This window comes from Sinocyclocheilus anshuiensis, unplaced genomic scaffold (assembly GCF_001515605.1).
Source record: "Sinocyclocheilus anshuiensis isolate Anshui unplaced genomic scaffold, SAMN03320099.WGS_v1.1 scaffold366, whole genome shotgun sequence".
NCBI lineage: Eukaryota > Metazoa > Chordata > Actinopteri > Cypriniformes > Cyprinidae > Sinocyclocheilus > Sinocyclocheilus anshuiensis.
In genome coordinates, this window is record NW_015547673.1 from 574,237 (window position 1) to 586,517 (window position 12,281).

At 35.6% G+C, this 12,281-nt stretch overlaps 2 protein-coding genes and 1 long non-coding RNA gene across 6 annotated transcripts in view; 2 read left to right on the plus strand and 1 right to left on the minus strand.

The window, feature by feature from the left end:
• Nucleotides 1–4,272, plus strand: part of LOC107702835 (beta-1 adrenergic receptor-like) — a 21,480-nt gene extending 17,208 nt beyond the window's left edge. Inside the window, exon 2 of the mRNA XM_016505257.1 lies at nucleotides 3,764–4,272. Coding sequence (XP_016360743.1) covers nucleotides 3,764–3,791 — 28 coding nt within the window. The 3' untranslated portion in view covers nucleotides 3,792–4,272. The remainder of the gene's footprint in view (nucleotides 1–3,763) is intronic.
• LOC107702856 (uncharacterized) overlaps nucleotides 1–11,225 on the minus strand; it is a 102,410-nt gene extending 91,185 nt beyond the window's left edge. For both annotated transcript variants that reach the window (XR_001635795.1, XR_001635794.1), the window contains exon 1: nucleotides 11,055–11,225. This is a non-coding gene — a long non-coding RNA (uncharacterized LOC107702856). The remainder of the gene's footprint in view (nucleotides 1–11,054) is intronic.
• The window catches only part of LOC107702849 (nucleoplasmin ATPase-like), a 2,773-nt gene continuing 933 nt past the window's right edge, over nucleotides 10,442–12,281 (plus strand). The window contains exons 1-4 of one of the 3 annotated variants that reach the window (XM_016505277.1): nucleotides 10,442–10,502; nucleotides 10,608–10,829; nucleotides 10,917–10,999; nucleotides 12,047–12,157. In XM_016505277.1, coding sequence (XP_016360763.1) covers nucleotides 10,730–10,829; nucleotides 10,917–10,999; nucleotides 12,047–12,157 — 294 coding nt within the window. In that variant the 5' untranslated portion in view covers nucleotides 10,442–10,502; nucleotides 10,608–10,729. Of the gene's footprint in view, nucleotides 10,830–10,916; nucleotides 11,000–12,046; nucleotides 12,158–12,281 lie in introns of all 3 variants that reach the window. The other 2 variants (XM_016505276.1, XM_016505275.1) reach the window with 2 other exon arrangements.

A 12,281-nucleotide genomic window follows, 5' to 3' on the forward strand; every position in this document is an offset into this window, starting at 1 on the left:
GGTGGCCTAGAGTGAGCGGCGGCGGCCTAGAGTGAGCAGAGGCCGGGGGCTAGAGTGAGGAACGGCCGGAGAGCTAGAGTGAGCAGAGGCGGTGGGCTTGAGAACGGCGCGGCCGGCGGATTCGACGAAGGAGCATCCGAAGGGCTTGCGGCAACCACATGTTAATTTGACATTAAGTGTGTTAAGAAACATAGACAAACCTTAAGTACACTTAAGTATTAATTAATTTTATTAATTACACAAGTGCACATTCAATACAGATGCACTTCTTTTTCACAAGGGGAACCTTATTGCAAAGTAGTACCATTTTTTATATAAAACAAGGGTTTCTAAAGTAAAAAAACTGTCCGGAGGACGATGATGTGGCTGGCTGAAAAACAAAGTTTTAATCAAGTGTGCGATGGAAATGAAGACTCTGCGGCCTTCTTTTCATTGTCCTCACATGGATTTGGATGGCGGCAGACAAAAAAGAAGCTGCATATTCTGTCAGCGCATCAGAAACCAAAGGTTAAAAATACCCTCGTTCCTATGATTCTTTATGATGTAATCACAAATGAATCCATAACAGCGGCAGAGAGCTGAATGTGATGAATGATGGCGGTGCCACCATGAAACAATTCCGATAAGCGGACACAGCCAGCGGGACATAATAATAGTGTGGATATGAATATTGAAATGGAAAAACGTGCAGTCGTGTCATGACATACATTCGATGATTAATTGGAATAATTACACTGGGAATAGTACACCCCCAATTTGAAATTATAACATAACAGACCCCTTTGACCCCTACAGTGTCAGGTAACTCCCAAAGCTCTCTGTTTTAATGAATAGTTTTGTAAGAAAAGCAGCAGTGGAAGCATGACAGGAGGGAATGGCTCGAGCTGAGTTAGCAAGATCACAAAACGAAGAAATTCAAAACGTGTTCCAGGTGGCCTTTCTGGGCATGGAAGCAAGGCCAGATGTGATTAAAATATTTTCAGGTCATCAATCATTGAAGTTGACCATGTTTTACATCTGACATTTGACTGGACCAGTTTCCCAAATAAAGCGGTGTCCAATATAGTGGCCAACATAACCATCTACCTTTACTCAGAAAAAGACATTTTAAACTAAATACACAGTATTTGAAATGATGGGAAAATATCCAAATATTTCACACTTAACAGCCTCTCGCAGATTAACCTGAAAGCACTGGCTAAACTCAAAACAGAAGCAAGGCCGCGCTGCCACTGACCTCCGCTGCTAGGGGTGAAGTGGGCTTCCAGCTGATGAGGCTAACGGCGGCCAAGGACGGGGCTGTGTATTGTTTAATATGGCAAGGTGGACAATGAATCATGGAGATTATTCCATTTTGGATCTTGCAATGGAATATTAGCCTTGGCTGAATGTCGATGCAAACACCAATGTGGTTGATCGTGATATTATGTCAATGTCAATCAAATCGGATGGTGTTGGTCCGATTTCCAATTTGAAAATCAGATTCCCAAATTGAAACTTATTTTTAACAACAACATACATATAAAAAATCAAATATGATCAAATAATTGTAGCCTTAGTGAGCGTAACAGACTTAAAATGATGCAGTCTTCGTCTCGCCTTAAACAAGATTTTTTAATACTGTTTTATTTTGACCGTTAATTAAACCTAGAACCTTTAAATGTGTCCGGTCATCTTATATTCCATCACGCTGCCCCCCTGAGGATGGAGCGGTGGGCCGGGCACTCTCAGAACATTTCTCATTTTGTTTTTTTCCTCTTCCCTCTGATAGCACATAAATGCTCCGTATTGTTTATGTGTTCCTGTGGAGACATGTACAGTAGCGGAGATAGGATCAGAATCTCAGGCATTTAAAGCGAAAGAAAATACTGGAGAAGAAGAAGAGGTAGGGCTCACAGCAGTGTGACGAGGTTAAGGAGAGGCTGCTATGACATGAGGGATGCCTAACTGAGAACGTAATTGTCAAAACTATCACCTGGCCAGCCAGTCTGTATTACAGAAAGACAGCGGAGATTGAGACCATGGAGAGGGATTGAGACATGTTGTAGACTGGTCTAAAACCTGCTTTGGTCATGTAAGACATAGATGCGCTATAACTGCTGAACCCACAGATCCAACCAACAAGTCAATTTTAATTAGCAAATTGTGTACCATCTGCTACAGATGAACCTGAAGCTTCATGCATATATTTTTTATGAGGGGGCACCAGTTTGCATTCCTAACTCATTTGCTGCCCAAGGCAAGATGAGACATGACCAAAGTAGAAAAAATAAAAATAAATAAAAAACACTGCAATGAGACACTGGGTTCAAATTCTGACATGATATACTAATGTTTAAAAATTTGGGATCAGTAGGACGCTTTAATGTTTTTCAAAGAAAGTCTCCTATGCTCATTAAGGCTGCATTTATTTGATCAAAAGTACAGTAAAAACAGTAATATTATTACAATTATTATAAATATTATTACATTTTAAATAACTGTTTTCTATTTGAATATGTTTTAAACTGTAATTTATTCCTGTGATGCAAAGCTTAATTTTTAGCATCGTTACTCCAGTCTTCAGTGTCACATGATCCTTCAGAAATCATTCTGATTTGCTGCTCAAGAAACATTTCTTATTATTATTAATGTTGAAAACAGTTGTGCTTTTTGTGGAAACTGTCATACATTGTTTCCAGGATTCGATGAACAAAAAGAACAGCATTTATTTGAAATAGATATTTTTGCAACAACGTAAATGTCTTTACTGTCACTTTTGATCAATTTAATGCATCCTTGCTAAAGAAGATTAATTTTCTAAAAAAAAAAAGACTTACCCTAAATTTGTATATATATATATATAAATTTGACAGACCAGCTTATTAATGTGCAATAGCGTTTTAGATTTACCTGTTTTACTTTATAAGCCTGTTTAACTTCATTTTCAAAGGCAAATATCTGTGTCCCCTCAGTTTAAATGGAAAGAATCTGCCATATTCAACATATTTTTAAGCTATTTTGGTAACTGGCCTGCGACAAGGGAAGGAGGTAGTACTAGTCCATCCAAATAGTATTTGACAAGTTAATGCCTTTTACAAGCCAGTGACCAGATTTGCATTTAGACATGCAGCCAGTGTTTTTGGCAATGTTTCCATACTGGCTCCATTGGTGTACACAGCTTTGACCACTTAAATAAATGTAATATCAGACAGCTACTTTTGAATTTCCAAACGTGGCAAGTTTTGTAACCCTTAAAGGAGAAGTGAGTTTTTTCTGTATCACAATAATAAATAAATAACAACTTTTTTCAAACGATTTCACAGATTTCTCAAACTTTGGTCAGAAACAGTAACGCCCCAGTCTTGGTTTATGATCTAATGTTGCTGTATCAGACAACGTTTAATAGCAACTACAAATGGTTACCTCATAGTTGTCTCTTCAGATTAAAGGAATTGTTCATCCAAAAATTAATATTCTGTCATTGTAATACAAACAGTAGCTGGTTTCCATTTACTTCCATAGTATTTTTCCCTACTATGAAAGTCAATGGGGACCAGCAACTGTTTTGAAGAACCCACATTCTTCAAAATATCTTTTGTGCTCAACAGAAGAAAGAAACTCATACAGGTTTAGAACAATTTGAGGGTGAGAAAATGATGACAAAATTTAAATTTTTGGATGAGCTATCCCTTTTAGCTGGGACAAGAGAAAGCGATGTAGTAAACATTGAAAAGAAAATACATACTTCAGTCTGATCTTTTTTACTTTTTTTTTTCTCCAGCTGTAACCTACAGGGGCAGGATGGCTGAAAGTTTCTAGCATGGCTGAAAGAAAAGGACGCTGATGAAGAAACAGACTAAAGGACTGACCTACGTCACAGTTGGCTGGACTTCCCCAGCAGAGACCACAAGGGCCCAGCAAAACATCCATGAAGCCATCAGGGGAACCAGCTCCAAAAATGAAAGACAAAAGAGTGAAAAGATATAACCACAGAGAGACAAGCGCTGAGAGAAATTACTCACAAACAGCCCATCTATGGAGAGAACGACTGAACTGGTACTGCTCATGGAGGAGTGTAATTCAGAGCGATCCGAAACTGCTTACGTTCTATCCGTAAGCCGCGGAGATCTGGCGCGATCCACTTCAGCCCGGTTTGGTCTGGTTTGTTTGGCAAAAAACGAACCAGACCTGTGGGTCCTCCAACATGTGTTTTAGTGCTATGTTCTGAGAATGGACTTCTTTAAATACATGGACACAATAACTCTGAGTAGACTCTTTAAGCACAGAGTGTTTTTTAAAACATAAAAAGTTTAGATTTTGTACAATATCATAAATTATTATTATTTATTTTACTCCCCACATTTTAGTTGTGAATGTGTAAAATGCTTGCAACATTAATATATCTGTGTTGTACAGGTTAACACTTCAGTAGTCCACTGATTTTTTTTTTTTCCCCAGTGCAGCCAACTCAATATAAGCTAAGATTTCCCGCTCTAAAATCCATCTCCACTCCTGAGAATGTGCTTCACAAATTTGAATGGGAGCGTTTGAATTTGGTTGTTGTGCAATTGAGTGTAAACTGTGTAAAACTGAAAACAGACAATGAGAGGAAGACCAATTCTTCGTTCACTCAAAAAAAAAAAAAAAAAGAAAGGGATGCACTGATATTAAAATTTTGGTCGATACCAATAATAATTTTCATGGTATAGCCGATGACCAATGAATATAGCTGATGTTGAAATTCCACACTATTTTGTTTTAAGAAATACATTTGTTAAAGATTACAATTACTATTATTAATTACTATCATTTCATTTTTTTCTCAAACAGTGATTATGTAATCTTGAAGATGAACTTAAAGTGTCAGATGATACAAAGGTAATCAAGTATGCACAATTACACTGAAAAAAATTGTGAAAAATTGTATAAACAATTTTCACACAGAAATTGCTAGTAAATTTCAGTTAATTATAAAGAAACAGCAATTAAACATGAAATTCTGAAATAGAAAAACTGAAATTTTCTTAAATTTAAAACATTTTCTCGTAAAATGTACTCTAGTAATCCATTTTATTTAAATGTTTAATTTTTAAATATCACTTTTTACAGTGTGTATATCCAATATTGAGGTGTACCAATAAATAAAGAAAAAATATCTAATATTATCCAATAACCTATATACTGTATCATGCATCCCTATTCAAAAATTATCCTTTACTTTGACATTCATCAGATTGATCTGTTTTGCTGGCTCATGTTCAGTGCTGCTATATTATTTTATTTATTTTTTTTATAAAAAAAAAATTCCAGTTTCTTGTAAATTCAAAGAAAGCATTACACTCCTCCAACCATTGCAATGTACAGGACTCTACGCACAATATTGTTTTTATTATAGGTCTACAACATAAGCAAGCACCTGAACCTAATATTGTAGAATACATTTTTGACATAGGGGCCGAGAGGGAACACATTCACCAATGTGCTCTATAATATGACTTGCTATGCTTAATGTGATACTTGCCAAAAAAAATGTAGTTTTGAAATTTTTTCCAGATTGCACTGATCACAATGCCATCTCATAAGTCGAAACAGACCACTTCCTCTTTCACTGAATTTCCTCTGTTACGGCGTGAATTACAGTCTATCAAAAAGTTTTTCTAGCAAGGATTGGACAGTTGTGATAACTTTAGCACTATAATATCTGATGATGGAGTCCGGATGTTATGATAACAGGACAAATGAGAAGAGGATTTTAGGTACATTTCTTTTTTCAGGTTTTTGATCAGTTACAGTGGTAGATATAAATGTATTATTTAAGTGAGAATGCAAAGGAAAACCAAAAATGAAATGTCAGATGAATACTAATTGATATTAAAAACATTTTAAGCAATCAAATCTTTAAGAACTCAGTCTACCTTTCAAGCTCTGTACATAAAAACCTCCTAAATGTATGCAATTATATGTATGTGGGGCAAAAGAATGTTTGAGCGGACAAAAATGCTCAATTATCAAAATGCTCAAAAATTAAATCTATTAAAAATATTACATTCTTTATGTGGGTCTCAGAATGAGTGAGGAGTACAGTTAAGATGGTTTAGATTTAAATTCATCGCATCAAAATGACAAGGCAATGTGTTCATCACTGATGTAGATTTAGAATAGGCCTAGTTATTTAAATGTGCACTTAATCATTTCTCCCTCTTTAAAAAAGAAATAAAGAAATAAATCACTTTTAAAGTCATGTGCACTCACATGAATACTCCAGTCATCCCTAATGAAAAATAAGTGCCCTTTGTTGTATTGAATGTGCACTTGTAGTGACTTTCAAATCTTAAAAGTACATAAAAAAAACTCTACTTGTAGTAAAAGGTCACTAGTTAAATGTATTTTAGGTGCACTTTCATGACTGTTTCTTAACACACTTAAGTACTTTTTCTGCATCCAATTAAGTGTCCAAACACATTACATTCATTTCACACTTACAGTATATTACAAGTATATTGCATAATTGTTTTAAAAGTACAGTGTGCTTCTTTTTCACATGGGATATCAGTAGCCTAATAAAAGCAGTTTTATTTTACATGTATTGGGGCGTCACATGGGGGCCAACATGTTGAGATCACAAAACCAGCCAACTTACTTTACTTTGTCAATTCCTTCCTTGCCTCTACAATTGGTAACTTATGCTATTATGCATCCACACCACTAGATGTCAGTATAAGTCTATATAATCAGCACAACATAAACAATGATTGAGTGCATCATACATCAATTAGTTACAGCTCACCAGACAGATATAGAGTATGCGTGCATGAGCGTTTGTTTGCCAGCTCATTTGGTGACAGCAACAAACCAGGATGTAACAACACCCTTATCTCTCCAGCTCTACTGGCTGGAAACAATTAAACGAGAACCCTCATTCAATGCACAATATGAGCTAACAACCAAAACATGTGGATACAGGGCAAGGCTAAACAATAATCTTACAGCATTCACAAGGAAAAATGTCAAAAATTTAGACTGGCACGACGCATTTGACGATACTTCAACACCAGTACTGTACCTCCTCTCAGTCAATTGTCTGCACTAAGCATTGGAAGGAAAGAAAAAGAAAAAAGCTATTAATCTCAGCAGATACTGATCTCCAAACCTCTCAAAGCCATAATAAACAGCATCATGTCAGGAGGGAAGATGAGTTTTCCTAAAGAGGTATATCAGATCATGGCTGAAGACGAACGGAGTGGCTCAGAATCTCTAAAGCAAATAAATGGTGGATTGACGGGGATTCAAGATTCAACTAAGGGCATCAGTGTGCACAACCAAACTGTTACAGATGTGCTTTAACTTAATGAAAATACGCCACTATTTGAATTATAATAAAGTTTCAAAGTAGCATTAAATAATCCACAAAGTTTGAAAAAAAAAAAAAAAATCCACAAAGTTAATTTGAGTGGTTCTTCACAACAAGCAAACTTGAGTTTTAAAATGTCACTATAAAAATAGTATTATTATTATTAAGAATAAGAATAAACTATTAATAATAATAAGGCTTAAAAAGTATCTAAACATTTTAATTTAAGAAAAAAAATGATGGTGCAGGGAATTATATAATAATAATAATAATAATAATAATAATAAAGCTTTAAAATGATCTAAACACACACACACACACACACACACACATATATATATATATATATATATATATATATAATTTAGATGGTGCGGGGGTTTTATATGTGATCTTTTCTATTGATGGGCTTAACCCAAAATACCTAAATATTTCACTTCACTGACTTAAAATAATATTAACCCAAACAAGTCCGTTACACAAGAGTATCTGAGCAACTTAATTCCTGTTTCCTCCATAATTCTAAATAATGCTGTGCCCGTTTATGTTTCTGTGTTCTTTAAATAAACTGCAGGTCTGAGCAGGGTGCTGATGCCAAGATAACAGGGGCACCGGCGATAACGAGAGTAACATGAGTGTGGAGTGAGTGGATTTGCTCTTTTGGGACGTACTAAAAGAGAATGTGGAGAATTCCTCAAAAAAGATGTAAAAATGTCATAGAGCAGGACAGATTGGTTAGGCATCTGATAAGCAGCTCAGCCAACAGTTGGACTCACCTGCCAAAACAATGTGTACAAGAATTTCACCCGGCAACAACAGTGAGGCACATGTGAAAATCACAAGACAATAAAAATCCTAACAGGTTAACTAAAGGTCAGAAGGCTTTTTTCCCCCTTCAATGATACACAAGTAGTTCTACAGATCAGATGTAAAAACCTGATGAAGAAAGCACAGGCACTGTCCATCCACTCATTTTTCTACAGAGATACACTACTGTTCAAAAGTTTGGGGTAGGATAAAAAAAAAACTAAAAAAAAAACACTTTTATTCAGCAAGGATAAAATAAACTGATATCTATTTATTTAACAGTATTATCTTTTTAACCGTATTGTTTTGTCGTTTAATTGAGTTAGCTTCATATTTTTATATAGGTATGTTTGGATTAATGATGTAAATAAATAATAAAAGAACTAAATAACCCTTATCTTTGTGTTTTTATTTATTTATTTATTGTACTGGTGATGTAAAGGAATAAGGATGACACTCTCAGGGCATGTTCAATGATATTTTATTTGATGATTTGTTAATGCGTCATCATGTCATGACTTTACTTCAAAGGGCCATCATACTTAACTCATTATTAACTATCCCTACACTAACATCAACTCACGGTTTGTTAATGCATTATTTTTCCATGACTTTACTTGAGGGGGTCCAACCATAATTAATTCACTGTTAACTACTTACTAAACTCAGATCATGGTTTATTTTATACTTAATATCAAACACACATGTACTAACCAAAACGAGTTTTGAGCCCAATTAAGCAATGCTGTGTGGCTTTTCAAGAAGTCAGAGAGTGGAGGTACAGGATCATCACGGCCTGCATCTGGATGGAGAGTGAACTGTACTGATACCCTGCAAACGCTCTTTTTTCTTTAGCTGCGTATAAGTCGCAGTAGTGTGAGTTTAAAGGGAAAGAGAACAACACAAAACAGACAAGATCAGTTATCAAATAAATACAGCCTTGGTGAGCATAAGAAACCTATTTCAAAAACATTTAAAAATCTTACCGACACCAAACTTCTGAATGCATGGTAGTGTAAATGCAACCATAGTTAAACAAGTTAAATCATGTACAGATAAACACATCAATCGTTGATGATTTGCCATCATTTGATTAAAGAAAAACAGAAGCTACAAGTACACAGAGAGACAGAAACATTTGTAGTGCAAGGGAGAGTTAAATAGGAGCTAAAGCAAAGTGGGGGGAAAAGTAAGTGAATGTAAAATATTTTGATCAGAAAACAAAACGGGGTTCCGGTGTGAATCACAGGGAACTTCTATGTTCAGGGAAAACGGTGGATACTCAAGAATATGACACAGGAACTTAATGACTTATATCTATATATGTAACGTTACCAGATACTACAACAAAATATAGAAGAGTTCAGATTCATAGTCTACAGAAAGGAACAGAAAGATACAAGAAAAACTTGTAAACACTTGGAAGGCCACTCAGCCAATCAAAAGCGAGGAGCAAATATAATGTACTCTAATATAACATAACATTACACAATATAATATATATGCAATTATTATAATTACCAATTACTCTATTTTATCCAATCAATAAGCATCGGATTTTATTTTAATTTAAGAGAAAAGAGTTTACAAAACACTGCACTGCCACAGTGAGCCAGTCTGTAAAAGTCAAGATCTAGTAAGTGACAAGAAGCATTTGCCTGCTTTAGACAGCAAGATAAAAAATAAATAAAAACTGTTGTTCAATCAGTGCTTGACATGTGAATCAGAAGTCAGTAGTTTCTTTTTGAAACACAAGTCGGTCATTTTTAGAGTGATAATAATCTCACATCGTGAATCACACACTTTGACCCATAGACCGATACATATTTAAAAGACGGCTGTGATCTGAAAGATTTTGATTTAACCCGTGACCAAAACTAAAGATACTGAAGTCAAAACCATACAGAGAGAGAGAGAGAGAGAGAGAGAGAGAGAGATTACTACGAAAAACGGATTTCGCAAAAATGTAATTAGCTGTTATAATTTGGTTTATAAAAATAAAAGCATCCAAAAAAATACATGCTTTTTTATATGCTTATACTTGATTAAAACTGACAAAAAAATGTTAAAGATTTAAACCAACCATTTTCTCAAATGAGTGAATTAAAAGTGAGTGAATAAGCGTTACATTTAAAAAATAAATAAAAATATAACGCCTATAACAAAGAAGTAAAAATGAACGCAAACTAAGTTAATAAAGTAGCCTATTTCAAAAATCAACTGTCCTCAGGCAGCAAACTTGATCAGAGGTGCTCTTGCGCCCTCTAGTGTCTGGTGAAGCGCGTCACACGCTCAGGCAAAAACACCTGAACTTCATCAATTTATCTGATCTGCGTGCAGTGTTTTTCCTCGCCGTTTACAGGTGTGCGTCGATGTGACTGAGCAGCGCTTTTTACATTAAATCATTGTAGCTGTTCAGTCCTCGCTGCAGGTACTGATCTTGACTGTACCTTGATTATTTTACCAGAAATATTAAACGTCCCTTTGTAAACAAACATTTACGATTGGGGCCGAGCTGACTCGTTTAGGCGAAGAACAGGTGCAGAAAGATTCACAGATTCTCTTCTCACGCCGTTTGTGCTGGCTGAAATGACAAGCTGCTTTATGGAAAATGACTCTGTAGCTTCAATCAGTCTGTCTGAATTATCCAGCTCATCATCTGTGTCTGACAGAGCAAGTGTTCACTGGGGTAAGAGCATTTCTGTCCTATACAACGAGCCTTTTCAGTTGCCTACATTGTTTTGCCTGCTTTTACTTGTTCTTTCTTTCCTGAAAGGTTGTGTACTCAGTGGTTCTGAGACCACGGCTGTCTTTAAAGCTGAAAATGACCTTCTGGAGAACCAGTTTTTCATCAAAACGGTAACCTAGATTTGAGCCTCAGACCCCAGCATGGAAACTCTCAACATTTACTCACCTTCATGTCGTTACAAACACTTGTGACTTTTTTTTTTCTTTCGTGGCGTTTGTTATTCAGTTTTCCCTCCAGTGAGCTGGTAATCGTTGTGACTGGATCATTGATTTAATGGTTTGATCTCGAGTACCGTGAACAACTCTAGTTTTGTGAACAAAGCATCGCATCATTCGATTCATCATTCCGATTCGATTGACTCATTCATTGAGTCGATTCTTTAAATTCATGAATCGAATGTAGCTCATCAGCATGCAAAGGCAGCCGTTTTTGTCGTATTTATTTAATTTGATTTTTTTAAATTATTTTTGTTTATTAATCTTTCATCGACGGGCAAAACTCTTGAAATAATTTGCCAAAGCAGGTTAAAAAAAAAAAGTGTCAGGGCCTGGAGCTACTTTATAAGCATTTATGAAACTTGTATGATGATGTGTGATATTCAGCTGTCTTTCCAGTTAGCTCTTAATAGTTGTGACTGGATCGTTGATTTAATGATTAGAACTCAAGTACTGGATTTGTGAACAATCAACGCATCATTCGATTAATTGAACCAATCTTCTCAGTCAATTCTTTTCATTCAGGATTCGAACATTGTTCATCAACATGCAAAGGCAGCCATGTTTGTCATTGATTTGCTGGGATTTGTTTCTACATGCATACATTAATTCATTTAGCCTATTTATTCATGACTTTGCAGAAGTTATTAAAACCGTAATGCATCAGAGTCTGAAGTTCTTTATAGCAGTTTATGAAGCTTAATATATATAATTTTGTAGTCCACATTCACTTTCATTATAAAAGACTGTCCAGGATATTTGTGAAGTTCACCATTTGTGTTTATGGGTCATTTACATTTCGGTACATGCGAGTAAATTACTTTAATGTTTACATTTTATCTATTAATAAGTGTATGAGTGAGCCTGATAACCTACACTCACATCCATAGTCTTCAACAGTTGCATTATCACACTAAAATGACTACATTTCTATTGTCATAGATATGTCTCAGTGAGGAAGCAGGAGACGAGATGCATATTGTGGCCGTCTGTGACGGTGTCGGAGCTTCCAAACCATTGCCCGTTGCCACCCTACGCCACTGTATGCCAATGGTGAATTATTATTGTGACTGATGTTTGATTGATTGAAAGACTCCAGAAACTGTTAACTCTCTCTCTCTCTCTCTCTCTCTCTCTCTCTCTCTCTCTCTCTCTCTCTCTATATATATATATATAT